This window comes from Podarcis tiliguerta, assembly GCF_965153285.1.
Source record: "Podarcis tiliguerta genome assembly, chromosome: 3".
NCBI classification, from domain to species: Eukaryota; Metazoa; Chordata; class Lepidosauria; order Squamata; family Lacertidae; genus Podarcis; species Podarcis tiliguerta.
The window spans coordinates 2,702,371-2,719,145 of record NC_139536.1 but is presented as its reverse complement, the minus strand read 5'-3'; the positions used below and the strand labels follow the sequence as shown (position 1 = coordinate 2,719,145).

General features: G+C 41.9%; 1 protein-coding gene and 1 long non-coding RNA gene across 4 annotated transcripts in view; one reads left to right on the top strand and one right to left on the bottom strand.

The window, feature by feature from the left end:
* The window catches only part of LOC310674001, a 4,243-nt gene extending 592 nt beyond the window's left edge, over window positions 1-3,651 (bottom strand). Inside the window, exons 1-4 of the long non-coding RNA XR_014509297.1 lie at window positions 3,506-3,651; window positions 1,732-2,884; window positions 1,406-1,688; window positions 326-790 (exon numbers count right to left, since the gene is read on the bottom strand). This is a non-coding gene — a long non-coding RNA (uncharacterized lncRNA). The remainder of the gene's footprint in view (window positions 1-325; window positions 791-1,405; window positions 1,689-1,731; window positions 2,885-3,505) is intronic.
* Window positions 3,651-16,775, top strand: LOC310673945 (E3 ubiquitin-protein ligase RNF212B-like). 3 transcript variants are annotated; one of them, XR_014509260.1, is made up of 14 exons: window positions 3,651-3,915; window positions 7,452-7,644; window positions 8,167-8,219; window positions 8,349-8,423; window positions 10,580-10,695; window positions 11,289-11,349; window positions 11,467-11,495; window positions 12,553-12,599; window positions 14,075-14,117; window positions 14,610-14,701; window positions 14,779-14,839; window positions 15,569-15,608; window positions 16,016-16,077; window positions 16,600-16,775. XR_014509260.1 is itself a non-coding variant. In XM_083432794.1 (14 exons), exons 2-13 carry the CDS (start codon window positions 7,545-7,547, stop codon window positions 16,056-16,058), a joined length of 726 nt encoding a protein of 241 aa, XP_083288920.1. In that variant the 5' UTR covers window positions 3,653-3,915; window positions 7,452-7,544; the 3' UTR covers window positions 16,059-16,077; window positions 16,600-16,775. The 3 variants fall into 3 exon arrangements, 2 of the variants coding, with proteins under 2 accessions (XP_083288920.1, XP_083288921.1); XM_083432794.1 differs by having other exon boundaries at window positions 3,653-3,915; window positions 14,610-14,667; XM_083432795.1 differs by lacking the exon at window positions 3,651-3,915 and adding an exon at window positions 6,417-6,571 and having other exon boundaries at window positions 14,610-14,667.

Here is a 16,775-nt window from a genome sequence, read left to right as displayed (position 1 = left end):
TTTAGGTGGAATCTTCTTTCTTGTAGTTTGGATCCATTGCTCCGTGTCCGCTTCTCTGGAGCAGCAGAAAACAACCTTTCTCCCTCCTCTATGTGACATCCTTTTATATATTTGAACATGGCTATCATATCACCCCTTAACCTCCTCTTCTCCAGGCTAAACATACCCAGCTTCACGTGGTGCTTCACGTTAAGAACAGTTTCAGGTTAAGAACGGACCTCCAGAACGAATTAAGTACTTAACCCGAGGTACCACTGTACTTGAATGGCAGGTTCGACTTACCGTGAAATGTCCTTAATATAATTAAAATAAACACTTGTGTAACCTGGTAAGTTGTTCAAAAGGAAACATTGAAATCAATCAGTTCACGTTGCAAATGCATTCAGAACTTTTAACTGACAACCACTCAAGTGCCTTAAAACATTCTGTAGAATGGTACTTGAATTGCAGGTTGGACTTACCATGAAATGTCCTTCTGGTCAGCAGAGAGTGGAGCACACAGCAAAGAGTTAACTTCTGGAGATAGTCAACACTGATTGAATGATCAGGTGGTGCTGGGCGGCCAGTAGGGGAAGTGGAACCTTACTGCAACTGCCAGTCCTTGAAAAGCGTTGAGGGTGAGGCTGGTCCAACACCTAGTAATAATAACATTGTGAACATAAGACTAACAGTGGGAGATAGTTGGAGCCTCTGAGAGTTCCTGTTCTAGACTGATCAGAGGAACTAGCCCCATGAAGCCTAAGGTCCCATCTGGGTGGGGCTGATGCACTCTCCACTGACCAAAAGGACGCTGTAGGGACGCGGGTGGCACTGTGGGTTAAACCACAGAGCCTAGGGCTTGCTGATCAGAAGGTCGGCGGTTCGAATCCCTGCGACGGGCTGAGCTCCCGTTGCTCGGTCCCAGCTCCTGCCCACCTAGCAGTTTGAAAGCACATCAAAGTAGATAAATAGGTATCACTCCAGCAGGAAGGTAAACGGCGGTCTGTGCGCTGCTCTGGTTCGCCAGAAGCGGCTTAGTCATGCTGGCCACATGACCGGAAGCTGTATGCCGGCTCCCTTGGCCAATAAAGCGAGATGAGCGCCGCAACGCCGTGATATTTTAGTGTATTTTTGGTTTCTATGGAAGCCGCCCAGAGTGGCTGGGGAAACCCAGCCAGATGGGCGGGGTACAAATAATTTTTTTTTAAAAAAAAAACAACCCAGTCGGTCACGACTGGACCTAATGGTCAGGGGTCCCTTTACCTTTACCTTCTATGATTCTATTTTGCTGCCAAGGAGTGTGGTGGAGTCTCCTTCTTTGGAGGTCTTTAAGCAGAGGCTTGACAACCATATGTCAGGAGTGCTCTGATTGGGTTTCTTGCTTGGCAAGGGGTTGGACTCGATGGCCCTTGTGGTCTCTTCCAACTCTATGATTCTATTATTATATTACATTTTCCAATGTCAGCAGATAAAACTCTGAAAGGCCATCTGTAATTTCATTGGTAATAACAACAAAGGACTTGAACCAATGGCTTCAAGTTACAAGAAAGGAGATTCCAACTAAATGTCAAGAAGAACTTTCTGCCAGTAAGTGCTGTTTTGGCAGAGGACTCCCTTGGGAGGTTGTGGACTCTCTTCTTCCTTGGTTTTTAAGCAGAAGTTGGATGGCCTATAACCAGAGCGTAGCTGTTGGTTTTTCTTCTTGTATCCTATGGAACTCTCCTATGGATATCCTATGGATCCTCTTGTAACCTTATGGAACAACTACCCTCTCTTCCAGTTTTGTATTCCTATGATAGGATAATATTTATTGTCATTGTCCCATACAGAACAACGAAATTGAAAAATCTACATAAGACATTCAAAAACCAACAAGCCTGCTATCCCAGCTATCCCAATCCTTCCTGTCGTTCCAGAATATTTTCTGTTTTATGGTTCTGCAGTCAATGTCACCCAAATCCTTGCTTTCAGTGTTTGGGAAATGCAGCAAAACAAAAATTCTAACAACAATTATGCAACTTATAGTTTGTAGTGTGTGTTTCCTTTCCAGAATCAGAGAATCCATTTCCTTCTCTGAAAAAGCGCCTTGCCATATCGTTCACTGCAGTGCCGCTCCCTGTGTCCCTTAGTGACACAATAACCCTGTCACATAAAATTCCAACAAAGGAAACTGAACCACGTGCTGTTGGCTAGCAGCTAGCCATAACTAAGACCGCAAAGGGGCAGTGGCCAGTCACTGCTGTACTGGCAGAAGTATTAGCGCTCAAGCATTCACACACATCCTCCCACCTGAAGAGGATGACCAGCTGCAAAAGGGAGGCAGCAGGACTTGGCAACCGCAGTTTGTACTTTGAGGATGGGAAAAAGCTACACCTGCTGGGATTTCTTCTGCTACACATCCGTGAAGGAAATAGGACCTGAATTTTTTTGCACTTTGTCCAAAGCATGGACATTTCAGATGGATACTGATTGCCATCTCACTGATGAGGAAAAGGCACTTCACCTGTTTAGAAACACAATTAATTTTAAAAAAATAAAAGCTTCAGCTGCCTTGATTCTAAAATTCAAGTCCCTCCTCCAAAACCCATCCCTGTGAAGTTTCTTTCTCTTTATCCTCAGCTGAACAATTCTGTACAATATTTAAAACTGAGTGTATTCATACATCTTTTACATGTCTCACACAAATTTCAGATTGTCATCTTCTTGGGGCAGGGGTCCTTGTTAGATCACTCCATAAAGTAGATCTATAATAATGATACTCTAAAGAAATCATGAATTTTTAAAGAACAAATCTAGTCCCTGACCTAGTTCTTGAGAATTACACCTAGTATTTATTTATGCCCTTTCCTTAGCTGGTTCCCTGAATGCTATTCCAACACTTATGATTTCTTTATTGTCACTGTCCCTTGCAGAACAATGAAATTGAAAAACTACATAAAATTACATAAAAACTACATAAAACATTCAAAAACCCCTAAAAACTCTAAAACCCCATTTTAAAATACACTATACTACAGAGACCCCTTATGCTGCGTTTAGAACCAGAATAAAATTTGCGTAGAAACTGTTTCTCAGGTGGCTAGTCCTGGTCTTTATAACCCTGGACCTTCTTCCAGAAGGCAGAAGCTGAAAGAGATCACTTCTGGGGTGCGCACTATCCTGCGCTATCTCTGCAGCTTTCTTATGGCACCTGGAAGCGTAGATTTGATCCAAGGTGGGAAGAGCGCATCCAATTATTCTCTCCGCAGTCTTTACAACCCTGGACAGCATTGTTTTTCCCCTGGCCGTGCAGCTCCCAAACCACACACACAGACCATAAGTTAATACACTCTCCACAGTGCAATGGTAAAATGCCATCAACAGGTCCTTTGAGAGATTGTTTTTCCGGAGGATTCTCAGAAAATATAACCTCTGCTGTGCTCTCTTCACCAGGTCTTTGCTGTTGTGTCCCCAGGTTAGGTCGTCTCTCAACTCCATTCCCAGAAATCGAAACCCCGAGACCTGTTCCACTCGCCCTCTGTACTACCAAGGAATAGAGGCTGATCATTTGTTAGTGGTTCCAAGTCCTTAGGAGCACAACCAATGCTAATGTTGCAATCATCAACACCAACATTTATTTATTTGCCTGGGCATTTAAAAGTTTTCAGTTGATCTGGTTGGACACTGGGGGAAAAACCAACCATTAAGATTTCAGGGCCCAAACCTGAGACTTGGGGGGTGGCCTCCAGTGATGTCACTGGGGATGGGTGGGATCTGATGATGTCATTAAGCATGACATATTAAGCCCAGGCCACAACTGATTAAAGCCAGGATCAGGGTATTTTCAGTAGTTGCACCCATCCTGTGGAATGCCATCCCAGCAGATGTCAAAGAGACAAACAACTATGTGACTTTTAAAAACACATTTGAAGGCAGCCCTGTTTGGGGAAATTTTCAGTACGTAATGCTGGTGTTGTGTTTTAACTATTTTTTGTTGGGAGCCACCCAGAGTGGCCAGGGCAAGCCAGTCAGATGGGTAGCATATACATATTTTTGCATTATTATTAAAATAATAAAAACAAAGTCTAACAAGCAAATATGTAACTGGCTGGAAATTAAAATAGAAAGTTTATCTGAAAGGAGTGTTCCTATGCTTGTTGTGAACAGCTGGCATTAATGATGCAATTACCTGTCAATACTGTATGTATTTAATTTCCTCCTGGCCTTGCTACCTACACCCCTCAGTGCTTATGCCATTATACAATTTGTTGCTCTTTATTTTTTTAAGTAATATTTATTAGAGGTTTAATAGTTACAGAAAAGAAAAGGAAAAAAACAATAAACAATTTAACAAACAATACATCAAAAATAGAAGAGGAAAAAAAACAGTACGACAGAACTACAAGAAAAAACAAAAACATTTTAAAAACAGATCCAAATTTCATATCTTTATCTTTCATTTGCTTGTTTCGACTTCCTCACACCTCCCTTTTTTGTATTCTAGTTCAAATTAGCTAATTCAGCAAATCCTTTCCCTCTTTCTCAATTTTTTGTTCTATAATTTATCTTAACACGATCTAACTTTAAATTTTCCACTTTAACCCATTAACAATCAGTTTTTGCATAATTCTTAATAACATTTCTGCTAAAACCATATAACTTCATTCCAGTATTCTTCTAACATTCATTAATTTTACAGTATTTCTGTAAATAGTCTTTAAACTTTTTCCAGTCTTCTTCCATCGACTCTTCTCCCTGGTCTCGGATTCTGCCAGTCATTTCCGCCATTTCCATGTAGTCCATCAGCTTCATCTGCCATTCTTCCCGGGTGGGTAGATCTTGTGTCTTCCAATACTTTGCGATGAGTATTTTTGCTGCTATTGTGGCGTACAAAAAAAATATTCTATCCTTCCTTGGCACCAATTGGCCGACCCGTGCAATGCTGTTTTCCTTGTGATTGTGTGTCCCCATGTTTTTAATAGATTATATGCACATACTTTCATAGAATTTCAACTCACTCTCTCTCTCTAGCTGAAATCCCAATAAAGTTTCAGTTCTATTGATGTTTACTTGTTTCTTAAAGGTCCCTCCCCTCCCCCTTATGTTCTTTTAAATTTTACAATTTAATATTCAACACATTTATCATATGAAAGAAAATACAATAAAACAAAACTCCAACCCCCCTCTCCATGCTGGTGACTTCCCTCCACTTCCCCTTCTGGTTCTTTAACTTATTTGCTACTTCTGCTTAATTTTGTCTTATTTTTCATCTTTCAGCTGAATGCTCTTATATTCTTATCATTTTTATACTTTATATTTTATATTGTTATTTCTTAACCTTTACTTCCCCCCCTTAATTTGGAAGTGTTTACTCAAACCCTTATGTTCTGATCTCATTTGATATGTAAGCCGCCTTGAGCCTTTGTCAGGGAAAAAGGCGGGGCATTTAAATATATATATATATATATATATATATCCTCTGATCTCATTTGATACGTAAGCCGCCTTGAGCCTTTGTCAGGGAAAAAGGCGGGGCATTTAAATATATATATATATATATATATATGTATGTATATATATATATATCCTCTGATCTCATTTGATACGTAAGCCGCCTTGAGCCTTTGTCAGGGAAAAAGGCGGGGCATTTAAATATATATATATATATATATATATCCTCTGATCTCATTTGATACGTAAGCCGCCTTGAGCCTTTGTCAGGGAAAAAGGCGGCACATTTAAATATATATATATATATATATATATATATATATATATATCCTCTGATCTCATTTGATACGTAAGCCGCCTTGAGCCTTTGTCAGGGAAAAAGGCGGGGCATTTAAATATATATATATATATATATATATATATATATCCTCTGATCTCATTTGATACGTAAGCCGCCTTGAGCCTTTGTCAGGGAAAAAGGCGGCGCATTTAAATATATATATATATATATATATATATCCTCTGATCTCATTTGATACGTAAGCCGCCTTGAGCCTTTGTCAGGGAAAAAGGCGGCACATTTAAATATATATTTATATATATATATATATATATATATCCTCTGATCTCATTTGATACGTAAGCCGCCTTGAGCCTTTGTCAGGGAAAAAGGCGGGGCATTTAAATATATATATATATATATATATATCCTCTGATCTCATTTGATACGTAAGCCGCCTTGAGCCTTTGTCAGGGAAAAAGGCGGCGCATTTAAATATATATATATATATATATATATCCTCTGATCTCATTTGATACGTAAGCCGCCTTGAGCCTTTGTCAGGGAAAAAGGCGGCGCATTTAAATATATATATATATATATATATATATATATATCCTCTGATCTCATTTGATACGTAAGCCGCCTTGAGCCTTTGTCAGGGAAAAAGGCGGCGCATTTAAATATATATTTATATATATATATACCCTCCTCCTCCTTCCCAGCGCGGGCTTTTTCCCCTCAGCGAAAGCCGCCTAGAGGAAAAGGGCGGGAAAAGGAGAGACTGTTACGCCGCGCTTGTTGTGAGGGGAAAAGAAAGGCAGGGCGGCAGGGCGCTTCAAGGGGGAGAAGCGAGCCCGCCACAATAGAAAGGGATAAATTGTAAACGCTTGACGGGCAGCAGCCACGTTGCCAGGCATAACAGGTTGTAATGGGCTGAGGGGACGGCGATGGCAGCCGCTCCTCCTGAGGGAGAAGGAGGCCATTGAGGAAAGCGCCCTCCGAGCCCTGTCAGGGCGCCTCCAGTTTCGAGAACATTCGCCTCGAAAAGGCACATTTCCCTGTCACTTGGGCGTTGATCTTGGTTGTTTTCTTTAGGTACCAGGAGAAGGGAAATCTCTCCCTCTCTCCTCAAAGAAAAGAACAACCTCAGGTGGGAAAGGGAAGGCTCTTTTTAAAGTTTTTTCCCCCAAAACTGAAGTAAAATAAAGAGAACACCAGAACCTAAGCATCTACACCTCGCAGCCAACCCAAAATATGCTTTCACACCCTGCCATTCTTACATTACTTTTTCTAAAAACTTAAGAAACGTTGCCATTTTTTAAAAAAAACATTAGTTTTCCTTAACTGTGTGGAAAATGGTTTGTGATATATTTTCATACCAAAAAGTGGAGGGGGGGTTACTGAAATCCACTGGTGTTCACAAAAAAGTGCCGGCTTTATAGTCGCCCAGTGCCCTTAGGGTGTTAAATGTTCGAAATATGTATAAAAATAAAAATAAATGTCCAGTAGCACCTTAGATACCAATTCAGTTTGTTCTGGGTATAAGCTTTTGTGTGCATGCACGCTTCTTCAAATACCTTCAGGTGTTAAATGTTAGGCTGCAATCCTATACGCACAGACCTGGGAGTCTGCACCATTTAATTTAATGAGTTTTTCCTCTGAACAGATACGCACAGGATTGTTTGCTAAAGATGGGGTGAAAGTGTTTAGAAAGCCTGATCTTAAGCCTAGTCTGCAGTGTGGTTTTTTTGTCTTTCAGTCTTAAAACAGTAATAGGAGAAATAAAGGGGAAATAAAGATTAATAGAAGAAAAATATCTCAGCGGAGGAACTCAGCTCTCCCATGTTGCAGTATGGATTGGTTTCATTGCAACCAGTGTTTCAGCCAGGAGGGGTCTGATTTTTCTGTCACCAGCTGTGGACACATATTTTGCAAAAAATGTGCTGGCTCAGGTAAGAGCACCAGCATGTCAGGTCTACCTTGTCTGGGACGCATTCAGACATGCCATCATATCCTTTAAGTTTAAGCCGGTGTCACAGGATCCTTTGATTGACATTCAAACAATCACTGATTTCTGACCTTCTACAGATGTGCAATAAACCTTCATTTCAGTTTCCTGTGTATATAACTTTGTTGCTTATGTTCCTGTTTATGTACAGTATATAATTTCCCTGCTACATTCTACAGTCCTACGATAACATTAAGAAATGCTAGGAATCTTAACTCCATGGTGGATCAAAAGTAATTGAATGTTTATATTTTCAATAAATTTGATTTAATCTTAATGCTGCAATTTTTATATTAATCATTTCTGGCCTGTTTTAATGAGTAGAACAATTTTAAGACAATCAAAGGACTTTGAATCTAAGGACTCGTGATTTCAGAGGACTGATCTGTTTTGTTCTTTTGGAACACTTCTTATCCACAGTAATTTTTAGTATGTGCACTAACTTTTTGCATTTGAATCCTGACAGATAAATGCCCATCTTGTGGAACAAACACAAAATATTTGCTTCTTAATGATAATGTAAGTTGTGGCTTCTACTTACCTTGAAGCAGAAGATGATGAGATGACCTCCTTTAGATCCCAAAATCTTTAATAACGTATCAAGCAGTGTTGAATATCCCCTTCTGTGTTTTTCCTTCTGACCCACAGATGCAGCCAGAAGCAAAAAAGTTTTTCAAAAGTCCTGTTGAACTTGTACTTGGCCATATTGCCCATATTTCTCAGGTAAGAGTAAAGGCTTGCCCATACTTGTGCTTGTCCCACCACTTTCCCCTGGGGAAACCCATTATTTAACACTGGATCAGAGCAAACTTCATTTGGGTTTTCTGCAGATTAACGTTTGCTCTGATTCAGCAGTACAGTGGTGCCCTGCAAGACGAATGCCTCGCAAGACGGAAAACCCGCTAGACGAAAGGGTTCTCCGTTTTGGAGGTGCTTCGCAAAACGAATTTGCTATGGGCTTGCTTCGCAAGACGAAAATGTCTTGCGATTCCTGGGGTTTTTCCCCCCCTCCCAGCCTTTTTCCCAAGCCCCTAAGCCGCTTAACAGCTAAGCCACTGAACAGCTGATCTAAGCCGCTTATCAGCTGATCTAAGCCGCTAATAGCCTTTTAGCAGCTAATCCGCTAATCCCTTAAGCCTTTAATAGCCGCTAATAGCCTTTTAGCAGCTAATCCGCTAATCCCTTAAGCCTTTAATAGCTGCTAATAGCCGCTAAACCGCTAATAGCGCTAATCCGCTAATGGGCTTGCTTCGCAAGACGAAGAAAACCGCAAGACGAAGAGACTCGCGGAACGGATTCTTTTCGTCTTGCGAGGCAACACTGTAAAGAGCGGGGTTTCCCCAGGGAAAGTGGCAGGAAAAATAGAATACCTCTTGGGCCTGTGCTTTCTAGGCGCAGGACAGGTGAATTTTGGATGAGCCCTAACAAATCGGACACCGGTCCTGAAATTCATTCTTGATCCTGGATTCTAAAATGTGTGGCACTGACTGTCAAAACCAAAGACAATGCAAGGAAGGAAAGCTCAACAGCCTTGAGTCTGAAGTTAGCGATTAGTTCCTAATTCCGTATTCAAAAGTTCAAAATAGAGCTGCATGAGAAATCTAAATAACAAACTGAAATTTATATGCATCTGTACCCCCAAAATAAGCTTTGGACTATCCCACATCGTATGTCTCCATGACTGGGAAACTGTTTCCTTTGGTCTCCAATATAATTCTCTCCAATCAAAAGATTTTTGCACAACATACTTTAACACATGACGTTCCCAGGTGACTGAACTGGAGACATGCACATGAAGTAAACTCATGCAGCCACATTTATAGGAGAGTCCTCTGTGAGATACTAGCACCATGTCTGGCCCAACACTACATGTTGGCTTAAGATAGTGTCAAATGTTCTGCTCCAATATGTATATATCTGTAAATGAATAAGGAGGTGAGCACAGTTTCTACCTCAATCTAAGCTTGGGGCCACCAGGAAAGTCCTTTGTGAGACATAGCTCGCAATACATATAGGGCTATCACACATTATACATTGATACAACGAGGAGACTACCTTTGAGATGCCCTAGAGTCCCGAACAGAACATTTTGCACTGACACTGTCAGCTGGCTTTCAAACATGCCAATACTCCTCAAGGAGTAATTCAAAGCAAGGAGTTGGATCAGCAAAGTCGGGAGGTTCAAGGGATTGGTACTGGGCCTCCTGCTTGTTGGGTAGGTCTTGACAGGTGTTTGACATTTCTGGCACCTTATGCCAACTCTGGGAACAGCTGCTGATTGCACAGAGTCAAAGTCACTTGCTGAATGTAATGTGTATCTCAAATAATGGAATTTGGTGATTACTTTTCAGCTAGGCTGGTGTTCTAGTTGCCTGCAAAGAAAGCATTATGTGAATAGTGGAGCTGCTCGAAGTGCTTTCATCACCGTTTGTGAGAATGAATGGTTTTCTTTCCAGCTAGTTTCTGAAAATTAATTTGGCAAGTTTGCATCAGGAGCTAGTTTTGGACAGCACTGATTGCCTATCATTTGATGAACTTCCCCCACTACCCTGGAGCAGTTCACAACTTAAAATAAAAGATTGTGCTCCTTTTGAAAATGCAAGAAATAGATGTTTAATTGAAAAGGCAGAGTTACTTTTAATCATAATGCATTGGTGGGGGAATGCCAAGCTTCCTCCCACCCCTGAGAAAAAAAATCTATGGCAACTCCTGTTTTAATGTTTCATTTGTTTGAATGAAATGAGTGGCCATACCCTCTAGAATGGCAGGGGCCTGAATGACATTCTTCATTTCCCTAAAGGAGCTATAATCCCCCAATCTGCTGAGAATCAATAGTTGTGAATTCCTATAATTCATCCCTCCCATGGTTCTCTTCTTAGGTGTGGACTTTCCAGAAAAGCCAGATGGAGCTGCTTGCCTCTTTTTATAAATACCGTGCTTCAAAGGCTGAAGGAGCTCTGCAGCAAGTTTACCAGGAACTAACTACACAGGAAAAGTGAGACACGCAAGTTGCAAAAAGAAAATTAAAACAGGGTCTGAGGGAACAGCAGGGACTATTCAAGACGGCATGACCTGCATCCGCACATTTTACATACAATAATCTTTCCCCTTTCCTTCCTTTCTGAAAGAGGAGTCATGTCCGTAAAGCCATAGAAAATATCCCATTTATTACTGTTTTGTGAAAGAAAGCAGTTCTTTTCTGTTTGGTGGACAAGCGCACTTGGTCAGGAGTGCAGCAAGCCCTCATGATAATGTGAACATTTAATATTAGTCAATAGACTGAGAATAGGAGTTCTGCTCCCTCCCAATTTAAAATTTATCAATCTTTTTTTAAACAAAACTTAGGGCAGAGATTATGTGATCCTAGAGCCATCCCACCAACCCCTCTCTATTAGTAAACCACTTTGAGGGTTTTGGTTTTTGCAATCATGCAGTGTGAATTTTTTATGAAATAAAATAACAATAAATCAGTACAAAAGTATTCTGCAATAGTGATTAAAGGGCCACAGTTGGGAATGAGAGGAAGGGAGGTGTGGGGTATTGCTAGGTGCTTTGCCAAGACATCTATTTTGTGCATCAAATGCTTAGGGAGCTGGAGGCATTACAGAAGGAGAACAGGGAACTGATGAAGAATCTCTGCTCATTGGAGGTAGGAGCTGTTTGTTTGGAGCAAACCCAACTCTGTGTGTTTTGCTTCCTGACCCCCTCTGCCGGGACAGAGGGAAACATTTTCTCCATGGGCAAATTCTCCACTCTCTTCCTACAGGATTCCCCACATCAACTCCAGGATAGCAGGTGAGTGTTTCTGTTCTGATCTGCTTGGACAATTGCCAAAAATTGCAGTGCATGAAATGGAGCAGGGATGGAGAATCCCAGGTCTAGCAGCTGAATGCAGCCATTCGGGCTTCACTTTCTGGCACTTGGGGACTTTTTCAAGGCCAAAAACCTCATCCCCACACTTCTTCTTCTTCTTCTTCTTCTTCTTCTTCTTCTTCTTCTTCTTCTTCGGCAACCACTCATAGCCAAGTAAGATGGTCTTCCATGAACACGGTCTTAACAGTGAGTCCGTAAGTGACTGTGGAGGCCAATTCTGGATCCACATGTCCTTCCACAGTAGGGACATAGGTTTCTGGGTGGGAGTTGATCACGGTGAGGGTTTGCCAAATGTGCCTTCCTCTTAGCACGTTTCTCCCTTGCGTCCTGAGTTCGAGTGTCTTCAAAGCCCATGATACCTTTGGTAAAGGCTGTTCTCCAATTGGAGTGCGCGAGTGTTTCCCAATACTACATTTTTTAAAGATTTGCCTTGAGACAGTCTTTAAACCTCTTTTGTTGACCACCAGCATTACGCTTTCCATTTTTAAGTTCAGAATAGAGTAGTTGCTTTGGAAGACGATCATCAGGCATCCGCACAACACGACCGGTCCAACGAATTTGATGTTGAAGAATCATTGCTTCAAAATACCCCTCAATGTTTCACCAAACTGTAATGATGCCTCTAGCTTGCCTGGCTGGGGGGTAGAAATGTGGGTGAGATTTGGGTGTAGGTAGAGATCCCTGACTTTTACTCTGCATCTGTTGCCCCAGCCACTTCTGCTCATGGCCCTGCCTGTTTCTCAGGCTGAAAAGGGCTTCTCACCCTTCCTTTAGAGGCTCTTCATATCAGAGGTGTGCTTGGGTTTGAGGCCCACGCTGAACATCCTGTTGGAAGCCGCCCAGAGTGGCTGGGAAAGCCCAGCCAGATGGGCAGGGTACAAATAATAAATTATTATTATTATAATTATTATTAGCAAAACAGACAAGGTTAATATGGTTTCCACCTTGACTGAACAAAATTCCTTTTAAATTGTTATAGAAACAGCACACCGAGGCCAGTTGCCATCAAACCCCCCTTACAGCCAGGTAGGACATTTTCAATTGAGGCTTTGGGACAAATGTGCATTTGGTAGCATAAATTATTGTGGATGAGCATGTGAGTGTGTAACCTTTGCCTATGTGGGCCTATGAGGAGGCAGAATAGAACTTGCAAATAGTAAAGGTGAACAAATACTTAGACAAAACAATTCAACTGCTAAGTTTGATATCAAGCAGGCACCTTCACTGTATTCTTTTCGGAGCCTGCCAAAAATGTTCCTTTTTAGGCAAGCCTACCCAGATGCTTAGAAATGCTGATGTGAATTTTAATCTGCTTTAGTATTTAAACTTTTAGTATGTTTCAATGTATTGTATTTTCCGCCCTGATTTTATTATTTTATCTTTTTGTAAACCACTTGGAGGTGTATAAATTTTATGAAATAAATGGAAAAAATAATAAATTATGCAATGGTCCAAAGAGTCCAGGGACGTGGGTGACGTTGTGGGTTAAACCACAGAGCCTAGGACTTGCCGATCAGAAGGTCGGCAGTTCGAATCCCTGCGACGGGGTGACCTCCCGTTGCTCGGTCCCTGCTCCTGCCAACCTAGCAGTTCAAAAGCACGTCAAAGTGCAAGTAGATAAATAGGTACAGCTCCGGCGGGAAGGTAAACGGCATTTCCATGCGCTGCTTTGGCTCGCCAGAAGTGGCTTAGTCATGCTGGCCACATGACCCGGAAGCTGTCTGCAGACAAACACCGGATCCCTCAGCCTATAGGGCGAGATGAGCGCGCAACCCCAGAGTTGGCCATGACTGGACCTTATGGTCAGGGGTCCCTTTACTCTTTACCTTTACCAAAGAGTCCAAATAGAAAATTAAGACAATTCTTGCTGGCAAACTTTGAAGTCAGCTAGTCTGCATATTCCTCTAGTCCACAAAGATGCTGGACAATTCAGATTTTATTCTTCAAGCAGCTTTCATCCCCAAGTGACAGGACTAGCACAGTTAATGGCAGACTTAAAATTTTTAGCTTGAAGGAGGTAGATACAAGGTGAGAAGAGCTCAGAATTGTTATTCAGCTTCCCAACAGACCAAGCTTCCCCTCCTAGTTCTCTGCTGAGTGACTGCCCTCCAGGGCTAAATTAAGCCCATCATGGGGGTTAGACGAGAATGTGTTACAGCTTTGCACATGTATGAATGAAAGTAGCCTTGACTGAGGAAGAGAAAGCAAATGTGCTTCCATGATACTGCATACTGTGCAGTATGAAAATACTGTGGAGGTATGAAAATCAGATTAAGAGCATGCATGACTTTTTTGGTTCTTCAGCATTTAAAACCTTTTAGTGAAGTCACTGTCCTTCTGAGACTGCTGTAGCTCCTGCCCTAGGATTCTTATTTAGGATTCTTTAAACAGAGTTGTCAGGAAGTGAACTGGGATCATCTATATGCAAAGCGGTCATTGATACCACTAGGTTCAGCTTCATGCTTCCTCTTCACAATAATCCACTATCTCATACTTTGCAGTTACACTACCGTTTAGTTTCCGGCAGTCCAGTGAAGTGATCAGGTAGGCACATAAGAAACTTAATATTCTTTGGGTGTGATAAGTAGTAGGGAATATGTAAGCTTGCTCAGAATTCCAGAAAAAACATAAGCAGAAAAACAAAGTTCTCTAATCCACGTGGCTGTAGAAAAGGAAAAAATAGAAATATGTATTCAAGAAGTGAATTGTTTCAGTCAATGCAAGGAGGATTTGCTTTACATAGGTTCCATTTGCTGCTTGCATCATGCCTCAGGACACTTGCTGCTGTGACCTCTACTGTTTCTTTTTTCAAGTTTGATCTGTGAAGTTTGATCCAGATTCAAAGTTTTTCAACCATTCCCTTGCCTTGTTTTCCCCAAACCGGACTTGGCAACTATAAAAATCAAGTTTCTGTAGCGTATGATTTTTCCTTAATATGCATACATTGGTTTAGTCCAGTCACAAAATCTGGATGTCTATCCAGCCTTCTATTCCCACTAAGGACCGCTTAACATTTTGTACCTCTGTGCCTCATAGCCGCTCCTCTTCCATGGACTCCATCTCCTCAAGAGCCAGCCACCCACCAAACTGGCAAGTGAGTCTCCACACTGCTATCTTCCTGTTCCCAGGTATGGAAAAGAGAGGATGGGTATCTTATTTTTGCCTTCCAGACTCACAATGGGGATGTCTCATTCTTTCCCCTCAGCTTGCTACAGGAACCACCTGGATGACTTATGGCAGGATGACCCCAGATAACCCTAATAATGGTAAGAAATCTGGGAGGGAAAGGGTAGAATGGTTTTAATACTGCAATGGGTATGGAAGACAAGATGATAATACAGGGTTAGAACGAACAGAATGGAGCTCTCTTCTTCTCCAAGGATTTCAGGTATAGCTATAGCCTCTCCTGTGGCGAGACACTACTTTTGCAGCCAAGCTGGAAAATGTGGTGGTGGGGAGTTATTACACCAATCTGATTACATCACTCTATCCCATGTTAGTCACTTTAAATTAGTCACCCAAGATGAGACCTCACACGCTAAAGCTAAACCTTGTTCTTCTCATATCACTTTTTCATAGATTCTCTGTCATTTCATACTATGTGTTGTTGTTGTTGTTTAGTCGTATCCGACTCTTCATGACCCCATGGACCAGAACACGCCAGGCACTCCTGTCTTCCACTGCCTCCCGCAGTTTGGTCAAACTCATGCTGGTAGCTTCGAGAACACTGTCCCACCATCTCGTCCTCTGTCGTCCCCTTCTCCTCGTGCCCTCCATCTTTCTGAACATCAGGGTCTTTTCCAGGGAGTCTTCTCTTCTCACAAGGTGGCCAAAGTCTTGGAGCCTCAGCTTCAGGATCTGTCCTTCCAGTGAGCACTCAGGGCTGATTTCCTTAAGAATGGATCGGTTTGTTCTTCTTGCAGTCCATGGGACTCTCAAGAGTCTCCTCCAGCACCATTCATACTATGTATAATACCTTAAATTCTATTTTCCAGCTACTCCTTCTCCAGCATCCACTAGAGGCTTATTCCACAGGTGAGTCTGAGAGTAGGGTGTGCGCTTGTCCCCGCCAAGATGCTACTACTGCATCATCGTATAGCAGCTGTTTAGGTGTCTTATTACTGTAATTTTCACTTCTCGCTGTCATATAAACAAAATAAGGTGTGATCAGAGGCAGCAATGCTACTGAATAGCAGTTGCCACAAAGCACAGGAGGGGAAGAGTTGCTTTTGTGCTCATGCCCTATTTCCTGCAGGCATCTAGTTGGCCACCATGAGAACAGGATGCTGGACTATATCGACCTTTGTCCTGATCTAGCAGGCTGCTCTTAGGACAGGCTTAGCTCCTCAGGATGCAGTCCAAGAGGCTGAGGTCAAACAGTTCATCCTGTCCCAGGTTACAACCAAATCAGTGTTCAAGTCCTTATTGCTTTTGACCCTCAGATCAGGTGGAGGAGGACCATATGCCAGAACATCACAGCATTGAGAAGCTGCACCCCATACAGGTGAGAGGGAATGCACCTCCAGGTTGTCATTATTTTGCAGGAAAGTTTCACATGCGTGCCAGAACTTTAGGTTTGTGCAGTTAAAGTGAATTAAACTGCTTTGTTGCCCTAGGACAATAATGCTGCTCTGTCAGTCACTTTGAGTCACTTTTGTGATAAGAGAGACAAAATCATCACCCTCCATTTTTAATCTTCAGTCTTGTAAAAAGTTTTTGGGCTGCAAGACAATAATTTTTCATGTTGAGATTCATTTTGAGCACAATGTGCTCCCCCCCCCCCGCCCTGGCTTGAATAAAGCAACCAGCAATCAATCTCACACCTCAAACCTCCACACAGAGCCAGCCGGGTTTATTCATTGTACAGCAATAGTTTTCTCCCTAAATGAAGATTGCCAAGTGCACATATGATGCTAATGTTCATTACTTGTCACTAAAAGTTTTCTTGTCAATAACTGTTTAGTAAGTAGGGTTAGTAATTGAAGTGTGCATCCTTGCAACTAGCTTACTGTATTTTTCCCTCCAGGACCACATGTGCCAGCAGAGCTCACCAACAATAATGGGGAGGACTGAAGTAACTGCTTTTAATAGCAGCACCATGGAAAATGTGTCACCACCATCACCTCATAGCTCACTCAGGAACAACCTGTTAAGGACATGAGATGCTTAATCTGCACAGTAATAAATATCACACAAACTCAA